Consider the following 17,571-nt stretch of genomic DNA (forward strand, 5'->3'; position numbering starts at 1 on the left):
TTCACCAGGAATTACAGTTAGCCTTTGACTACTTAGAAGGTTCGAATAACAGTATTTTTAAAAATTAATTGCATTTGACTAACGACCTTCATAATAATATATTTAGACAGCACTGGTTTTTCATACCTTAACAATCCACTTCCCCACCCCCACCCCCACCCCACAGTTGAGGAATCAGTTTTAGAATGCTTAGGTTGAACTGATCAGTTTGTAGTTTACCTTGTCGAAGATGGCTGTGATCTACTCATTGGTCATAGATAATCCTGGATCCATGGAGCATATTGGGTCTATGGGAAAATCCTTGTTCCTTTCAACTTTACCACCATTCTCCTTATATTGAAGGGAAATATCAATTACTTGACGCTTAACAGAAAGGAGGATAAACTAACTAGAAAGAGAAGGGAAAGAAGGTCTCTAAGGGCTTACAGTTTCTCAAGGTTTTATGTAGCTTTAGGGTTCTGAGCCAGTTTGTGACATTTTGAGGCTCTATAGGCAGAGAAAAGAAAGGCAGTGATAATGTGGTGGTGAGTTCAGTTAGTATAAAGAATTATATGCTGTACTCAGTTGTTTCAAAGTGATTTGGGTTATGTGTGACCACTTTTATACTATTTAATTCATTAAGAGTTATTAATAACAGTTTCAAAAATAATTGAAATTAATGAGTGAATTCCTAAGGATTGAATTCATGTAGATAAATGTAAAAGGGAATATAAGAGATAATATCAACAATAGATTCCTCATGATTCAAGTTTTGTGATGTCTTTCAGTAAATGTAATTGAAATTTAGTGTTTTCTGGTTTATTATATGTTAGTGATTATTGCTGTATTTTATTGTCTTTTGCATTTTCTCACTCTCTTTGTTATTTTGCTTTAATACTAAAATATTCTTTTTTAGTTTTACTTTTGCTGTATATTACATTCTGACTATTTTGGCTTTTCAGGGACTACACGTTTACCTTACAAAAACATGATTCCCTATGATTGACCAAGACCTTTCTTAAAGTGGGTGATGTGAATGAGACATCACTGATTCTAGGCTTATTCTGATTACTCTGGTATCTTCATTTAAATTTAAGTTAAAATCTTGCACCACATTTGGGTGTTTTTTTTTTTTTTTATATTCTACTTATCTAAGTCATCGAAAAGTCAATTGCTTCATATTGTTTATTTTTTCAACAAGCCAACATGTGTAGAATCAGTTCTTAATCAGCTCTAGGTTGGCTGTCAATTTCCTGTACCTATTCCAATTCTGAACCCTAGCCTAGCTAGCCTATTTTTTAGGATACATTTCTGAATTGCCTCTTATGCCATGATTTGTTTTGTGGTCAGGAAACACAATTATCATTAATGTTTGTATTAAAGTAAAACATAGTTAATAAAATCAGTGTTAGGGGGCACCTGGGTGGCTTAGTGGTTGAACATCTGCCTTTGGCTCAGGTTATGATCCTGGCACAATGGTCCCGGGGTCCTGGGATCGAGTCCTGCATCGGGCTCCCTACCGGGTACCTGCTTCTCCCTCTGCCTATGTCTCTGCCTCTCTCTCTCTCTGTCTCTCATGAATAAATAGATGAAACCTTTGAAAAAATGTTTTTAAAAAAGATCAGTTTTAGAAAACAAGTAATCAAATATCTTACTGTAAGATTTGCCATCACTTAGATGATTCCAGTGTGAGACTAATATACACCTGCTCCTAGACCAATTGGGTGGATTTTGTAAGAATGAAATTTTTAGTTGCTTTTAAAAATACTATATCTCATCATTATCAGTTTGGTGCATAAAAAAGAATGTGTGCACACTTCAAAGTATAATAATAAAATGAAATCCATGAATCTACTACCCAAACTGAGAATGAGAATATATGGTTTACTTATTACATCTATCTGTAGGATCTTTGCCTATCAAATACATATGTCTCTTTCATAGAAGTAGTAAACCATATACTGATTTTCAGTTTAACATCTTCTTTTGTTTTTCTTTTTTTAAAGCGACTTTGGTCATTTGTTTTCACTCTGCTAACTTAAGTTACTCAATCTTTCTAACCCTCACCTTAATCTACTATGAGATTCTGGGATTATCGAGGGTACAATCATATATCCACTCTCCAGTGTTTATCACGATAATATTCTAGGCTTCTTGTCTTTAATGTAACCCCTGTACCTTTGTATAAAATGCAGCTGAGCACAATCCTTCCATGTTGAGGTTATCTGGTGACCTCTTGGTTATTCCATTTTATTCACTGAAGATTTTAGCTTTAGTCTAACTTTTAATAATCCTTGCCATCAACCAGAGTGATGTTAGCATTCACCTGAATGATCTATTCAGCACCCACTCATTTCCCTGGCTGTCTCAGATTGGAGATAGTGAACTTTATTCCCAATTCTACTTTAGTCAGTCACTGCTGTGGCCATATCTGAATCTTATCTTCATTTGAAATTATTACACCTCTAAAATATGAATTCAAATACTTTACTCTTGGACCAGAACTATACTTGGTTCTTTCTTATTTTTTTCACTGAGTTACTTTTACTTCACTAGTTCTCTTATCTCCCACAAGAACTCCATTCTCTTGACCCCTTTTCCTTTCCATACTAGTCTCCACTGTACTTACTTACATATCCAAAGGTTGAGTCCATTCTTAGAAATATCCTCAATTCCCTTGCTACATTGTAGTTCTTCTTTTAACTTTTTGATACAGTTCAAATCTGGATCAATCTCTTTCTCTTGCAGAATGGTTCTAAATTAAATTTTCCAAATTCTCCCTAACTCACCTTCTTGAGTCAAAGTAACTGAATACTTAAAAAGTGATCTCTTTATTGAGAGTTGTGAGAAAAAAAACGGGGGAGGGGGGGAGGAAGGAAGGAGGGAAAGGAAGAAGGAAAGAGAAAAAGAAGAAAGAAAAGAAAATGGCACCAACTCTCCAATTTCGCAGCCCAGATTTCAAGGTGGCATTTACTGTCATAGTCTGGAAATTCCCCTTCGGGGGATAAATATGTGTTATTAGTTCCAAGTGGGCTGTAGTGTAGTTAGCTATATGAAATCTGCAGTTTTCTTTTTTTTTTTAAGATTGATTTTATTTATTATTTATTTATTTATTTATTTATTTATTTATTTATTCATGAGAGACACACAGAGAGGTAGAGACGTAAGCAGAGGAAGAAGCAAGCTCCCTGTGGGGAACCCGGTGAGGAATTTGGTCCCAGGACCCTGGGATCATGCCCTGAGCTGAAGGAAGGCACTCAATCACTGAGCCACCAGGTGCCCCCAAATCTGCAGTTTTCTGAATGGAATGAATGTGGTAAATTAAACATGACACCCCCAGTCTGTGAAGCATCAGAACCACCAGTCTCCCTACCCCAGTGTTGTAAAATAAAAAATTATGAGTGCTACCTCTTTGGAACAGATGAATAGAGGCTTAAATAATGTTTGTTAAACTCTTTATATTACTTCAGGAGACAAATATTAACTGATATTAGGAATCAAAACTCTTTTTCAGGAGATCCCTGGGTGGCTCAGTGGTTTAAATGCGCCTGCCTTCAGCACAGGGCATGATCCTGGAGTCCCGGGATCACGTCCCACATCAGGCTCCCTGCATGGAGCCTGCTTCTTCCTCTGCCTGTGTCTCTGCTTCTCTCTCTCTCTCTCTCTCTCTCTCTGTGTGTGTGTGTCTCTCATGAGTAAATAAAATCTTAAAAAAAAAAAGAAAAAACCCCCTCTTCCTCTTTTGACCAGGTTATGCTAATTAGTATAAATCTATCTGCATCACTGTGTATTTTTAAACACAGTCAGCATTTAGCAAACATATTTAGCAGAGATATGTTACCTTTTATTGATATCTCTTTATTAAGATACAGCCTTTATTTTAATAAATATACCTTTTATATTTAAAAATTTACCCTATGCCTTACTTTTTTTTCCTAACATTTATCTCTACTTAAAGATATACGCAGCATATGAAGAAATCATTATTTGACAGCATGATGTTGGACTTTCATGTAAAGATAATCACGGGAAAGACAGCTAGGCTATATCTTAAAAGAGGAATTGGAATTATTTAGATCTGTAATAGAGGTAAGGTAGGATGTCAGTGGAATTCTAAAGAAATGTATGAGCAAAGTCACTAAAATAAATTCCACGTTTTAGTGCTATTGGAGCATTATCCACAAGGCAGGGAATAGCAAGAAATAAATCTGGAATGATAGAGATGGTCCTAATTATGGATAATCTTCTATGTTCTGTTAAGGAATTTAGATCTAAGATTGTAAATGATAGAAGTACTTCAAAGAGTTTTAATTAGGAGATGGCTATAATATATTTATTCATTCTAGAATAATTACCTTAGAGACTATGTAGATGGTTGATTTGAGAGAAAAGGCTATGGGAAAGAAGAGCATGCATAAAGAGATTTGTTGCCTTGGTCTTGGGCAGCAGGAAACTCTTTGCGGGCATGAATTAAGTAAGATAATGGATAGAGAGAAAGAAGACCCGAGATTTAATCAATTGAAATCAATAGTACATATAATAGTAAATAATGGGATTTGAATGTTGATGGGGAACAAAGAGTCAAGAAACACAATGAGCCTTACAGTTTGGGTAACTGAATGCATGTCGTACCTTAACAAAGGTGAAGAGGGTGTAGGGATATTCAGAGGGAAATTAGTTTAGGCCAGAGACAAGTTCAGTTCTGGAATTACCAAGAGAGTTAAGGGGAAACCTCTAGCAAGGAATAAAATAAATAATTTTAAAACTCAAAGAAATTTGAGCTATGCAGAGCAATTTGAGAGTAAACTTACTAATAATGGGAAGTAGCTACAAAAATGAAAGTGAAATCAATCAGAGAAACAACCCATGGCTTTTTCTCAGTTCTGGAAAACATGAACATTTAAGTGGTACCTAGAGGAAGAGTCAAAGAGAAGGAAGAGCTCTATTAATTCCAGCTTTAGAAGAAGCTAGGATAGCATTTGAAGTGGGAAGAATAGAATTTGAAGTGGGAAGATACAATGTCAACAGTAAAAATAATAACGGAAATGTCCATTAGATTTGGCAAGTGAGGAGCCATCAGTGACTTCATCTCCAGTGATTTCAGAAGGGTGGTGAGGGGGAACAAATGGCTTGCAGTGGCTTGAGGCACGGGAGCCTGGGAGCCAAGAAGACACATGTGCTATGAGTGTGATGGAGAAATAGTGGATAGGGGTATGCAATATCAAAGGAGATTTTTTTTCTTTAGAATATGAAATACACCATGAATGTGTAGGCTGCGGAAAGGATCCTTTAGGACAAGTTAGGTTGAAAATACAGAAAAAGGAGAGCATGATTGGTAGAAAGGTCATGGGGCAGGAGATTGCGCTAAACACACAGATGGAGTTTGTAGACAGAAAGAAGCTCTTGTTTCCTTTCGAGATAGGAAGAAAACAGACAACAGAGTTTAAACTAAGTAAGTGTTTGAAAAAAGTTGTTAAATTGAAGATAATTATCTTCGATAGCCTTAATTTTGTTGTTGCTGTAAATTAAGATTATGGTGATTGTTTTTGAGACAAATTCTTTAGGTGGGAGGCCCAAAGTTGAATGTAATGTTTGATTGGAAATGAAGTTTTGGAAAGTCTGGGTGGCTCAGTGGTTGCGTGTCTGCCTTAACCTCAGGCCGTGATCCCGGAGCCCTGTGATTGAGTCCCATGTCAGGCTCCCCACAGGGAGCCTGCTTCTCCCTCTGCCTGTGTCTCTGCCTCTCTATGTCTCTCATGAATAAATAAATAAACTCTTTATAAAAAAAAAAAAAAGGAAATGAGGAAGTTTAAAACTAGTCATTGGTTAAAAAGTGATGGCAACTGATGAAGTAAAAATAAAAAGATTATTGGTGCTACCAGCACAGTAGAAGTTGGAAGACATGAATTTGCAGTGTGCCAACCTGAATGAACATTTTTTTTGCTTAAACTATACCCAGTTGCCTAGATGTAGAGAAATCAGATTATGACATTGAACTAATTTGAGGGTTCTGATGAATGTTTGAAAGATTGGGTTAGAAGAGAATCTGAGTGTTGATATGGGAGTTGGCCAGATGATCAATCATAGTAGTCTAGGATGGATAAGGAAGAAAGGCAAAAGGAGTGATAAATACTGTTAGGAATTGGTGGCATCAAGGAACAAAAAGTATCAAACGAAGATCAAGTAAAGAGGCAATGAGACTATGAGACACCTGACAGAATTAATTATTGTAATCAGAATGTGAGATATTGGAGTTTAATGTTTCTGAATTTAAAGTTTCATTGGATTCTAAGATCCATGGTAATTTTGGGGCTGTGGGTAATGTGGGAACAATGTGAGGATCATTGAAGTTTTGAAGATCTTGTAGTTCAAGATTACTGAACCGTTTTCTGCATGTGCACTAAAATCTCCTAGTATTACCACAGGAATTAGGCTAAAGAAGGTGACTGACAGCCAGTTCTGAAAATTATCAATGAATAAGTCATAAAGATTGCAAGTTGGATAGATACTAGCAACCTGAATTGTTAATGGATGTTGGAGCTAAGTTGAATGCTTCAAAAATTAGAGATGTTACATAATGGAAGGAGAGTAATGGGCAGAGTGTCTCTAGGAAGCCAACTTCTGGATCTGAGGACTATGAAGTATGAAAGAACAAGCAGCTTCTGCTAATGTGAGCTACGCTGAAAGCAGGGTTTGCAAGGTTAAGCTGAATATTATTTAAGGTTAGGATATGCAGAACCCATTCTGCAGAACAAAACCATTCCTCAATGATGCAGAGAAGTTTGTTAACAATAAGGATTTTTGAAAATAATAACTAAGAGAATCAGAGGAGATTAAAATGATATAGAAGAGAGTACAGGAAATGAAGAATTTAGAGAGATCAGGGGCAACTGAGCTTTGCCCCAGAATGACAGAGATAAGATGCTTGAGTAGAAGTGATTTACCTCAAATATCCTAAATTTATCAGACCTTGTTTTGATGCCAGAACTGGACTTGTTTTAGGGCTAGAATTGAGTAAGATTCTGGGAAGAGTCTGAGCTGGGTCTACGGTAGTGCTGAGGTTTGCCATGGAGTTTGAAGAGAGCCAGTGAGTGGTCTTAACTCAGGGGATTAGGGGCCTTCATTAAGCCCCCAATTAGAAAAAGGATCCTAACAAAGTTAGCGGAGTCACGGGAGGAGGAGATTCCTGTACAGAGCATAAACTGTTTGCTTAGAGATAGATGCCTTATCCAGGAGGTTGTACTGAGAGCCCTTAGGAAATGTGATCCAGCCCAAGTAACTCATACTTTCTGAGGTACCTTCCTTTTTGTCTTAACTTCTTTGCATTGTTACCAATCTTCTCTCTTACAAGTATTTTCTTTTCCATCACAACTCACCTTCTGTTTATGTAGCTGACTGTAACCTCACTTAATGTCTTTGGACTTTTTCTTCCTTAATTATTTCTTGTTTCTCTTGCATTTCAATCTCTCTTATTTTCATGATTTTGCTTCTTCTTGAATTACTGATGAAGTCTAAGTAATATCCTCTTTCTATCCTGCCACACCTTCAAACTACTTTAAGAATGATTCATTTCTCTCTTTCTTAAGTCATGTTTCTTGAGTATGTATTTTTACATAGGCTTCCAACACTCCATCACCTCCGAAGTTTCAACCCTTGACAGTGTGACCTCTGCCTCCAGCACTTTTTAAAATTATTTTCCTCCATGGTTATTATTTGCCAAGGCTTTTATACATATTTATCTGTGTTGCCTCTTTGCACCTGCCATTATTAATCACTGCTTTTTTTTTTAGTTTCTCTAATGCATTACTATCCTGGTTCTCATTCTACCTTTTGACTGTTCTCTGTCTGCTTCTCTTCTTTCCTATTTCTCATGTCCTTAACTTTTTGACTATGGGTTGACCCATATCTTATCATCTCTGTGGTTCTGACTAAAACCTCCAATAGCTGGTATAGTTCTTGGCCCATAATATGAATGCAGTAAATAGTATTGAAATAATGAATGGGGGATCCCTGGGTGGCTCAGCGGTTTGGCGCCTGCCTTTGGCTCAGGGCACGATCCTGGAGTCCCTGGATCAAGTCCCACGTCGGGCTCCTGGCATGGAGTCTGCTTTTCCCTCCTCCTGTGTCTCTGCCTCTCTCTCTCTCTCTCTCTCTCTCTCTCTATGTCTATCATAAGTAAATAAATTTAAAAAAAAGAAATAATGAATGAGCCAATCAATCAATACTGAAACATTAACACTATGCAGTGACTTCTCAAACCATTTCTCCAGTACAGCTCCTTCCTTTGAAGGCCAGATTTCTTTACCTGATTGATATCAGTACAGAATATTCTTCTACTCCTCAGTTATTTAAGTTCAAAACTGCAGTTACTATCACTCCTCCCTAGAATCCTCTTATTTCTGTTAATAGATCATCATTTCATTTTGGAGGCTTGGAATTTCAGGGTTTTTTCTTTGGTTTATTTTTACATTTAACTCATATGGTGATGTCAAACATGTTTGAGAGAAAAAAAGTCTCTGCTCTCAAAGAATTTATAGTTCAGTAAAGTTTAAACAGTAAAGTTAATGACGAAGATTGGATTGTATGACTTTTCTGACTCCTTTTAACCCTGACATTCTGTTTGTATAATTCTGTATATTGTGTATGTTCTGTGTACTGTATATTGCATATTTTGTACATTGTGGTTTATAATGTTTTCCATACTTTTGTCTCTATCTTCACCCTTGTTATTATAAGTTAGCCTTTTCCTATTCCAATTTATTCTATATACTCCTGCTGAATTCAGCTTCTTAATTCATTATTTAAAAACTACCTTTATTCAGAAAATTTAGGTCACTCTCATTAAAAATTAAACCCTATTTAAACTTCTTAGCTAGACACTTAAGATCGCTATAAACTGAGCCCATAAAAATTCTCTAATATTTTACCATATTTTGCTTTCTTTATTTCTATCATTTCCATTTGACTCTCCCCCACAACCTGATTTATAGAGCATAGCAAAAATTCTGTATGCAAAGTGACCTGGACCTGCTGCTTCAAAATGTGACTATGTGACTCCTCCTTACTAATATTTTGATAAGTCAGTCCAGAAAGTGTAAAAAATCTTACTGTAAGATGAATAGAAAAGTCCCTAATGCACTTTAAATGAATGGCCTAATTTCTGGATCTTCAATATAAGATCTTTAAGATAATTAACATAGGTAGAATTAAGTCCCTAGGTCACAGGCTGCTGGAGAATTTGACATAAGACAACAAGAGGCCTTGTGCACTGCCACTGTGATACCATCATGTTTCTGGAGAATGATATTCCCATTATCTGATTCTAGGCATACCATAGGAGTATCAGTGGGGTCAGAGGCTAACCTAGCTGCTTACTGGTCTAGAACAGAGGTCACCCACTGTGCTAATCTGACAGGATCCCACAGTAGCCCAGATTAAGTCCTTATGAATCTGTACCCAGGATCCAAACAGCGGACAGATGCTGTTTTGTGTCCTCCAAGTGCTGCCCTAGAGTCTCCTCCATCATACCCACTATCCACCTCAGCAGGAGACTCCAGGGCACATTGTGTCCCTTCTCTGCCACATGTCCCCCCATGGCTCTTTTTTGTGGTTTCTATCTGCTGAAATGTCTCAGTCTTTCCATGCATGTCATCATCTTTTCTAATATAGTCTTTAATATAACAATTATCTTATTTGAAATTCTCTGACAATTCCAACATCTGTGTCTTCTCGGAGTTTGACTCTGTTGATTGCTTTGTCTGTTGACGGTGGGCCCCATTTTTCTTGCTTTTTTGGTGTTTCTCATCATTTTTCCTTGATTATTAGACAACATATAGTGACTGAGGCAGTTAGTATTTATATCTGAAAATACGTATAACTCTTGCTCTGTGTGTGTGTGTGTGTGTGTGTGTGTTTGTTGAGGGAATTGATCCTCTGACTACTACCTCTGACTGTGTGATTTGTAGTGACATGAAGTGGCAGCTAAGGGCAGCTGGCAGCAGTGTGTATGAGATAACTGTCCTATATCCATTCCACTCTCCTTGTAAACCTAGCAAAACAAAGGAAGGTTAGTAAATTATCCAGAGTTGATCACTGAAACTGTTGAACATAGCATTGTAGTGTGAGGACCAAGGCTCATCACATTTATACATATATTACAGTAATATATATTACAGTATACATATATTAACATATATTATACATGTATTACAGTAACATTACATCACATTTATACATATATTACAATAAATAATTTGGTTCTTTAGGCATACATCTTTAAAGTGTTTGTTATTTTATGGAAAATTTGAGGACCTGGGAAGGGAAAGCATGGGAGGGGGGCCATACCCTGGTGGAATAACATTAATTTCTTACAATTGACAAAATATTGTTAAACTTAAACATCCACTGAAAATGAAAATTACCTATTTAGTAAAGTAAGAATTTTATAGATTGTAGATGGTAATTATATTACTGCAGGATTTAAAAATATATATATTTAAAGATATATTAATTTGCTGCTTGTTTATTGCTACTGAGTACTTATTTGTGATTTTGTTATTTTTTGAAGTAAAAATTAAAATTAAATAACAATGAAAATTTATAATTTGTAATTTTCATTTATAAATATTTAATAAAATACTCAAAATATTGTTGAGTGTCAAAATATCCTCAAGACACTTATATCTTATATATTTCTCGTGTGCATATTTAATAATACAATATATCTTTATTTTTCAGTATTGTATCTGTCCCTAATTTCCTTCAGGAAATTGAGATATTTAATCTTTTCTTCTGTTATCTCCTATAAGAATTATTTCTCAGAAAACACTTCTCTAGATATGAGATCACTTTACTTCTCTTTTTATTGATAAAATAGGCTTGTGGGTATAGTAATATGTTTTTCTACAGTAGAAATGTCTTGCTTTCTCACCTCACTATATGTATTATTGCTGTTTTACATCTTAGATCGTTAACTTGGCTGACACTAGATTTTGCTATTATTTTTGAATAAACTCACTTACTTTTAACTAACATACAGAATGTACACTTAAAAGAGCAGACATGTTCTGTAAGGAGATGTCCTTATGCCTAAGGATAAATTAATCCGTCTTCCATGAAAAGAATAGAATGTTCCTATTTGTTCACAGTATCTATTTATTTATTTATCATGATTTCCATGGTGAGTATTTTGTGTTTTGCAATTCTCTTTACCTTGGAAGCAATACTAAAATAATATAAACTATGGACACCTGGGTGGCTCAGCGGTTGAGCATCTGCCTTTGGCTCAGGTGGTGATCCCGGGGTCCTGGGATCAAGTCCCGCATTGGGCTCCCCATGGGTAACCTGCTTCTCCCTCTGCCTCTGTCTCTGCTTCTCTGTGTCTCTCATAAATACATAAATAAAATCTTAAAAATAAAATAAAAAATAATATAAATTAGAGCTTTTAAAAAGTTAAACTTGTACATTGTAATTTATGAACAAGAAAATTATAGAATTCAGTCATATAATTTAAATTATTTGTTATATAAATATGTATATATTTTATTAATTACCCTAAAATGCCTAATTTTAAATTTTTATCATGTATTTATTTCTTCAATTATGGCAGTTAATTCATAGAAAATCTCTAGACAATCAGTATATTTTATCAAAAGTATAATGCTTCTGCTGTTAATCAGCTTACTGTATGTATTACACAATATGGATACAAGGGAGACATTTCTTGCCTAGAGATGTACTTATTGTCCTTCAGAGATACATTGAAAAAATTTTTTTTAATTTAAGCTTTCAGCATTAGTGAAATAATTTCTTTATGAAGAGGAAAAAAGAGAATAATTCTTAAATAGCTTCACTTTTTACAAGTTTATTTTTAAAGAAAACCTGTTACATTTATTTATGACACCTTAACAATCTAAATATGAAATAAGCCTGTCTAATTTATCATAGACAGCAAGTTTTGAGCCACATTCTAGGACAATTCACTGATATCTGAATATTGCTTTGAAATTTTGCATCGTACTGGTGGTTGTCTTTCTTTCTTTCTCTCTTTCTCTCTCTCTTTCTTTCTTTCTTTCTTTCTTTCTTTCTCTTTCTTTCTTTCTTTTTCTTTCTTTCTTTCTTTCTTTCTTTCTTTCTTTCTTTCTTTCTTCTTTCTTCTCTTTCTTTCTTTCTTCTTTCTTTCTTTCTTTCTTTCTTTCTTTCTTTCTTTCTTCTTTCTTTCTTTTCTTTTCTTTTCTTTCTTCTTTCTTTCTTTTAGCATTCTTAGTGTTCTTTTATCGTACCTACAGAGATGCTACATTGAGCTTTTGTTGTTATGGAGTTGAATCATTGCAATGATCGAAATATAAGTGGTTATAGAAAAGAATGCCCACCACCCTATTCTTCCCTGTTACATTGCACAACTCCCTTATGCATGTAACTGAGAGTGAAACTGAATAGTAATGAAATAAGTAGAAAGCTGTGCCAGATATTTGGAAATTTAAAAAATCTATTAAAAATTTTAAAAATTTAAAAAATCTAAAAAATCACAACTATAGTGAAGGGGAAAATGACTCAAAATGGACAACTTCCCTAGATGATTATAAAATGATTTTTTTTTCCATAGAAATCCTCAGTTCAAATTCTCTCTGTGCTATCATAGGCTTTTAAAAGCTGAGTTGTGACAATACTGGCTCTTATTACAGTATTATCAGTGAAGGTGAATTAGCTCTGTTTGTGGAAGGGCTATTAAACAGGATCCTCTGCAAGAGCTTGCAGCTTGGAATAGCGGCCCCTAAGTAATACAGAGCAGTAATTGATATTTATCCAGGTAAATGATACATGCAAAAATCTGAACTATTTTACACATATGCTACACATATGTTACAACACGTGTTACAAAATATAAACAATCTATTGAGAAATAGAACTATGAAAGATAGTAAATCACTAGATACTATATCACTTTTGAAAACACAAGATTATTTACCTAAGAAAGATTTAAATGTATAGGTAGGTGCCTGGTTCCTAATCTTTTAAATGGCTTACTCTTTACAATCTTGTAAAACTTTTGGCCATCCTTTTTAGAAGAATGTTTTTAAATAAATAAGGTAAAAATAAATAAATAAAATAAAATGCATAAAGTAAATTAAGTGGAATTACAAAGAAAACCTACTCTGAAATATAGACACCAAGTTAAGAACCCAAGGTAGACCCTAAAATAGTTTATGCCTTGCAAATACATATTTCTCACATCTCAGTTGCTACTGTTCAAAATTAATTATTTTTTTAAAGTTTTTATTTATTTATTTATTTAACAGAGAGGGCACACAAGCAGGGGGAGCACCAGAGGAAGAAGGAAAAGCAGGCTTACTATTGAGCAAGGGAGTCCATTGCAGACTCGATTTCAGGAACCTGGGATTGTGACCTGAGCTGAAGGCAGGTGCTTAAATGACTAAGCCACCCAAGTGCCCCTAAAATTAATCAAGTTCTTATCTTAAAACTAAAATTCACTAAGAATTTGGGAGGAAGTGTCAAGTTTTATATCTTAGTATCTTAAAGAACCTGCTACAAGACTGGTGTGTAAGACTTAGGCATTGCTGCTTTCAATTTTCTCAGCAATTATCTTAGTTCTTACCTATTAAGACTTATTCTTACCCAATTGTGGGAGAGAAGTCTGCATTGATCTCTCTTGTGTTATCAAAGTTTAAAATATGGTAGGTTTCCATTCCCCTTAACTATGGTGGACATTTTAGGAAATTGCTACCTTCTTCTATGGGTGAAGTGTGTGTGTGTGTGTGTGTGTGTTTGTGTGTGTGTACTTATTAACGAATTTTCCTTTCACACTATGGAAATCATATAATACATATTATTTATGAATATAGAGAGAAGAAATATAAGCAAAATGTAAAACATGGACATAGTCTTCAAACAACTTTTCCCTAAAGAGAAATTTTTCTAAGAGATGTTTCCTAAAGAGTGACCTGTTTGCTTTATAACTAACAATATCCTTTTAAGGACATAACAATAAATTTGAAATAATTCTCTGGATTTCACTCACTATCATGTATTTCAATTATTTAAAATACAGTGTCAAAGAAGTAAAAGTATATATCCTAACATCTTAGTTTTCACTTGGAAAAAATTGCTTGATGAAATCAGAATAAATCAAATTTTACATAAATACATGAAAGATTAGCCTTATTTTCTGCTGGGGTCTTCATAGGCATCTCAAAAAATTTTGTCACTACATGTCATTTAATAAGATCAGTTTATTATTAAGATAATAGGAAATTTGAAAATGATGTGAAGATTAGTAATCTAAAAAAAATAGGTTTTAATGAATCTAAGACATATATATGTTCCTTTACTTCTGCTTATATACTGTGATGAAGGTATACAAAGATACGTACACTAAAAACATTTAACAAACTATTTAGCACATTTATTTCTAAAGAAAAGTGTTTTCTCTCAAATAGTTTTTCAAGAACAAAAATAGAATTTTGATTTTTTTATACTCAGGTTGCCTTTTTTATATCTCTTTGAAAGTAACTGAATATTGTATATGTATTTACACTTTGTATATGTCAGCTCTTTTGACATATTCTAGAGATATTTATATAAAAATACTTAATTTAACTCAGGAAATCAATCATATCATGGCATTTGGATTTTAAAATATTTTAAAAATTATTTGACTTATGTATTACCCTGTGAATTTAAAGTGTAAGAAAATCACATGATATATTGTAGAATAAACCCAGCATTTACTTTCTAAAGTCATCTGTTCTCATGTCTGCTGGTCCAAAATTATATGCCATATAATTAATTACATGTGAGAAAGTGTATCTTTTCTTTTTTTTTTTTAATTGCCCACATTTTTCATTATTAAAAATAAAATTGGGCAAACTAATAGGTAAAGTAGAAGTTCTTTACATTCGTCTTGGGAGAAATGAATGCTTGTTTTTATAGTTCATAATATCTAAGCATTTCCATTTTTGTAGTTACAACTAGATGAGGAGGTCATAGTTTGATTTGAAATATAATTTGGTGGTATGTGTTATTTTGGAGCTCTCAAGCCAAAATTAGTGTTCTCAGGGTTGTCTCACAGATAGTGGGCCTGCTGTTGGAAATCATTTATCAATGACATGTTAGGTGTTAAAAGCATGCTAGATTCCAGGGATACAAAAGTCAATAATGATGGGTTCCTTAGATTTGAGTATACCTCTTTCAACAGGATTAGATTTTGATATTGGTCTTATTTATGGTCAAAGAGATCACATTGTTTCAGAACCATTATTATTTCAATCTGTTAATACATTTCTGAATTGTGTCGGTTGGCATTGCTAAAGTTCCCTGAGATAGGTGGCATAGATTGGCTGATTAACCGGTTTTCTGTGATTTTTCCTGTGACCATGTGTTTAAATATGGCTACAGCCTGCAAAATTGTGGTGTTTTCTTAAAACATTTGGATTCTCCTGTTGGAATATTGGTGCATCAATACACTATGTTTGTGCCAAAAGCCTTCTTATAGCTCAGTTGACATACTAACAAACAGCCTTAGAGACTTTCAAATTAATGCTTATATGATTTTCTTCACTCTTTTGAAAATGTTAGGAAAAGCCATTGAATTCTTTGAAATAGACTACTTCACGTATTTCACCTGTTCCAGTTAGGGAATTCATTTTGGAAAGCAGGCAGTTTTGTTTGTCAGTGATTATAACTGAGCAACTCCTAGTATCTTCATTGGGAATTGCTGTTAAAGGCAGATTTTGGTTTCCTTAGAAATTCTGAAGAAGTTTAGTGAGAATTGCTCAGAATATGTTTTTACAAATTCAATAATTTTAAATAATGACCTTTTTCAAAATCAATTTGATGCATCATAACCAAATAGCAGAAGGGCACTAAAGATCAACTGAGCTGCTTTTTGACTAACGTTTCAGGGATTGTGAAGCAGCAGATAGACAGCCATATCACAGATCCAGATCAACAGAACAACGGCCTCTCCTAGAGCGGACCACCACCCGCTCCAGATCCACTGAGCGTCCTGATACAAACCTCATGAGGTCGATGCCTTCATTAATGACTGGAAGATCTGCCCCTCCTTCACCTGCCTTATCGAGGTGAAAGATAAATCAATCAGACTAACCTCCCCTTTGCCCCACCAGCACACCTATTTATTTTCCCAGGAGCTAAATGGTCTCTTCTATCATCTTTGGCTGATCACTAATAACAATCAATACTAACCTTTTCAGTGTCAGCACACTATTTATATTCAGCGGATATAATAGTGTGTGGCTACCATTGTAATTTGTTTTTAACTGTCCTGACCACATTTGTTTTGTGATTTCTCATTTATCAGGAGTCCTGGGTAAATCCCCCATAATGCACCTCATAACTATCATGTTCTTCTCCTACAGAATGAGAAATTGTTTGTGTCCATTAGACATCACTTTTGGGATAATCATCATAATGACAATAACTAAAACTAAATTTTTGTTTCTTTCTATCAATACTAGTATCATGTATTAACCAGTATCTTCTTTAGCTAAATTTTGAATTGTTCAGCGTTTCATTTGTAGTTTCATGAGATATTTTCTAATAAAGGGATATCTACCATAAGCCTGAGTAAAAATCTCCTTGGATCAAGGGAGGGAGGTTAGTGTTGAGAGCTGGAAATCTGGTAGAAAGAAATGTAAAACATTACGTTTTATTTTTTGAGCAACAGAACTCTCCTATTGCTTTCGTAAGGATAGAATACTAATTTACATTAATAATTCCATGGATGTTACTGTAGGATTTTGTGTGCATGTATCTGTGTATGTATGCATATGACACAACAGTAGAAACATCTTTCAAAAATCATTCAAATATCCATATTCTGTCCTACTTTCCTAACTTTTTAATCAGCAGCTAAACCTCTTTTAAAATTGCACTTGCACAGCTATCATATGAACCAAATGTATTAAAATGGTTTCATGCATCCTACTGAAAATGAACATCAATGGTGCATCTTGTAGGTCTCATCCTCGTACTGGGTCTGTCCAAACAAGCCCGTCAAGTACTCCAGTGGCAGGACGAAGGGGCCGGCAACTTCCACAACTTCCGCCAAAGGGAACATTGGAGAGAAGTAAGTTTTATTTCTAATTCTATCATGTAGGAAAGGCACATGGAAGCTAAGGTGAATCAAGATTTTTTTTACTATCTTTGTGTTAGTGTTCTTCTTTTGTTAATTGAATGCCTTAGCCACATTTGCTAGTAGTTCTATTTATAAATATATTTATAAATGTTATATATTTTGCATTTAAAATTTATAATATCTGGAGGTAAAATAACTTACCATTATTACTCTTGCACATTTTCAAACTTTGAATAAATGCATTTTAAAAAGTAAACTTAATGCTCTTAAATAAGCAGTTGGATGATATTTCTTTGCTACAACTAAGTATATGTAATTGTTGATAGTTACATAAAGTTTATTAGTAACTAGCCAAATCAATTTTCACACACTGCAAAGGACTGGTTAGCTGATGCACAACAATGGTGATCCTTCTCAAAACTGGAGTACCAGAAAAAAGGTAATCATGAATATACAAAGAAAGATGCATGTTGTAC

The 17,571-nt window shown here is 34.5% G+C and overlaps 1 protein-coding gene and 1 pseudogene across 49 annotated transcripts in view; one reads left to right on the top strand and one right to left on the bottom strand.

The window, feature by feature from the left end:
• The window catches only part of RIMS2 (regulating synaptic membrane exocytosis 2), a 581,405-nt gene that overhangs the window by 359,580 nt on the left and 204,254 nt on the right, over positions 1–17,571 (top strand). For 35 of the 49 annotated variants that reach the window (XM_072774140.1, XM_072774141.1, XM_072774142.1 and 32 more), the window contains 2 exons: positions 15,900–16,079; positions 16,977–17,086. In XM_072774140.1, coding sequence (XP_072630241.1) covers positions 15,900–16,079; positions 16,977–17,086 — 290 coding nt within the window. Of the gene's footprint in view, positions 1–211; positions 525–15,899; positions 16,080–16,976; positions 17,087–17,571 lie in introns of those variants that run through there. The other 14 variants (XM_072774146.1, XM_072774145.1, XM_072774148.1 and 11 more) reach the window with 2 other exon arrangements.
• LOC140604321 (ragulator complex protein LAMTOR5 pseudogene) lies at positions 9,186–9,563 on the bottom strand (annotated as a pseudogene).

Source organism: Canis lupus, chromosome 14 (assembly GCF_048164855.1).
Source record: "Canis lupus baileyi chromosome 14, mCanLup2.hap1, whole genome shotgun sequence".
In the NCBI taxonomy this organism is placed as follows: Eukaryota; Metazoa; Chordata; class Mammalia; order Carnivora; family Canidae; genus Canis; species Canis lupus.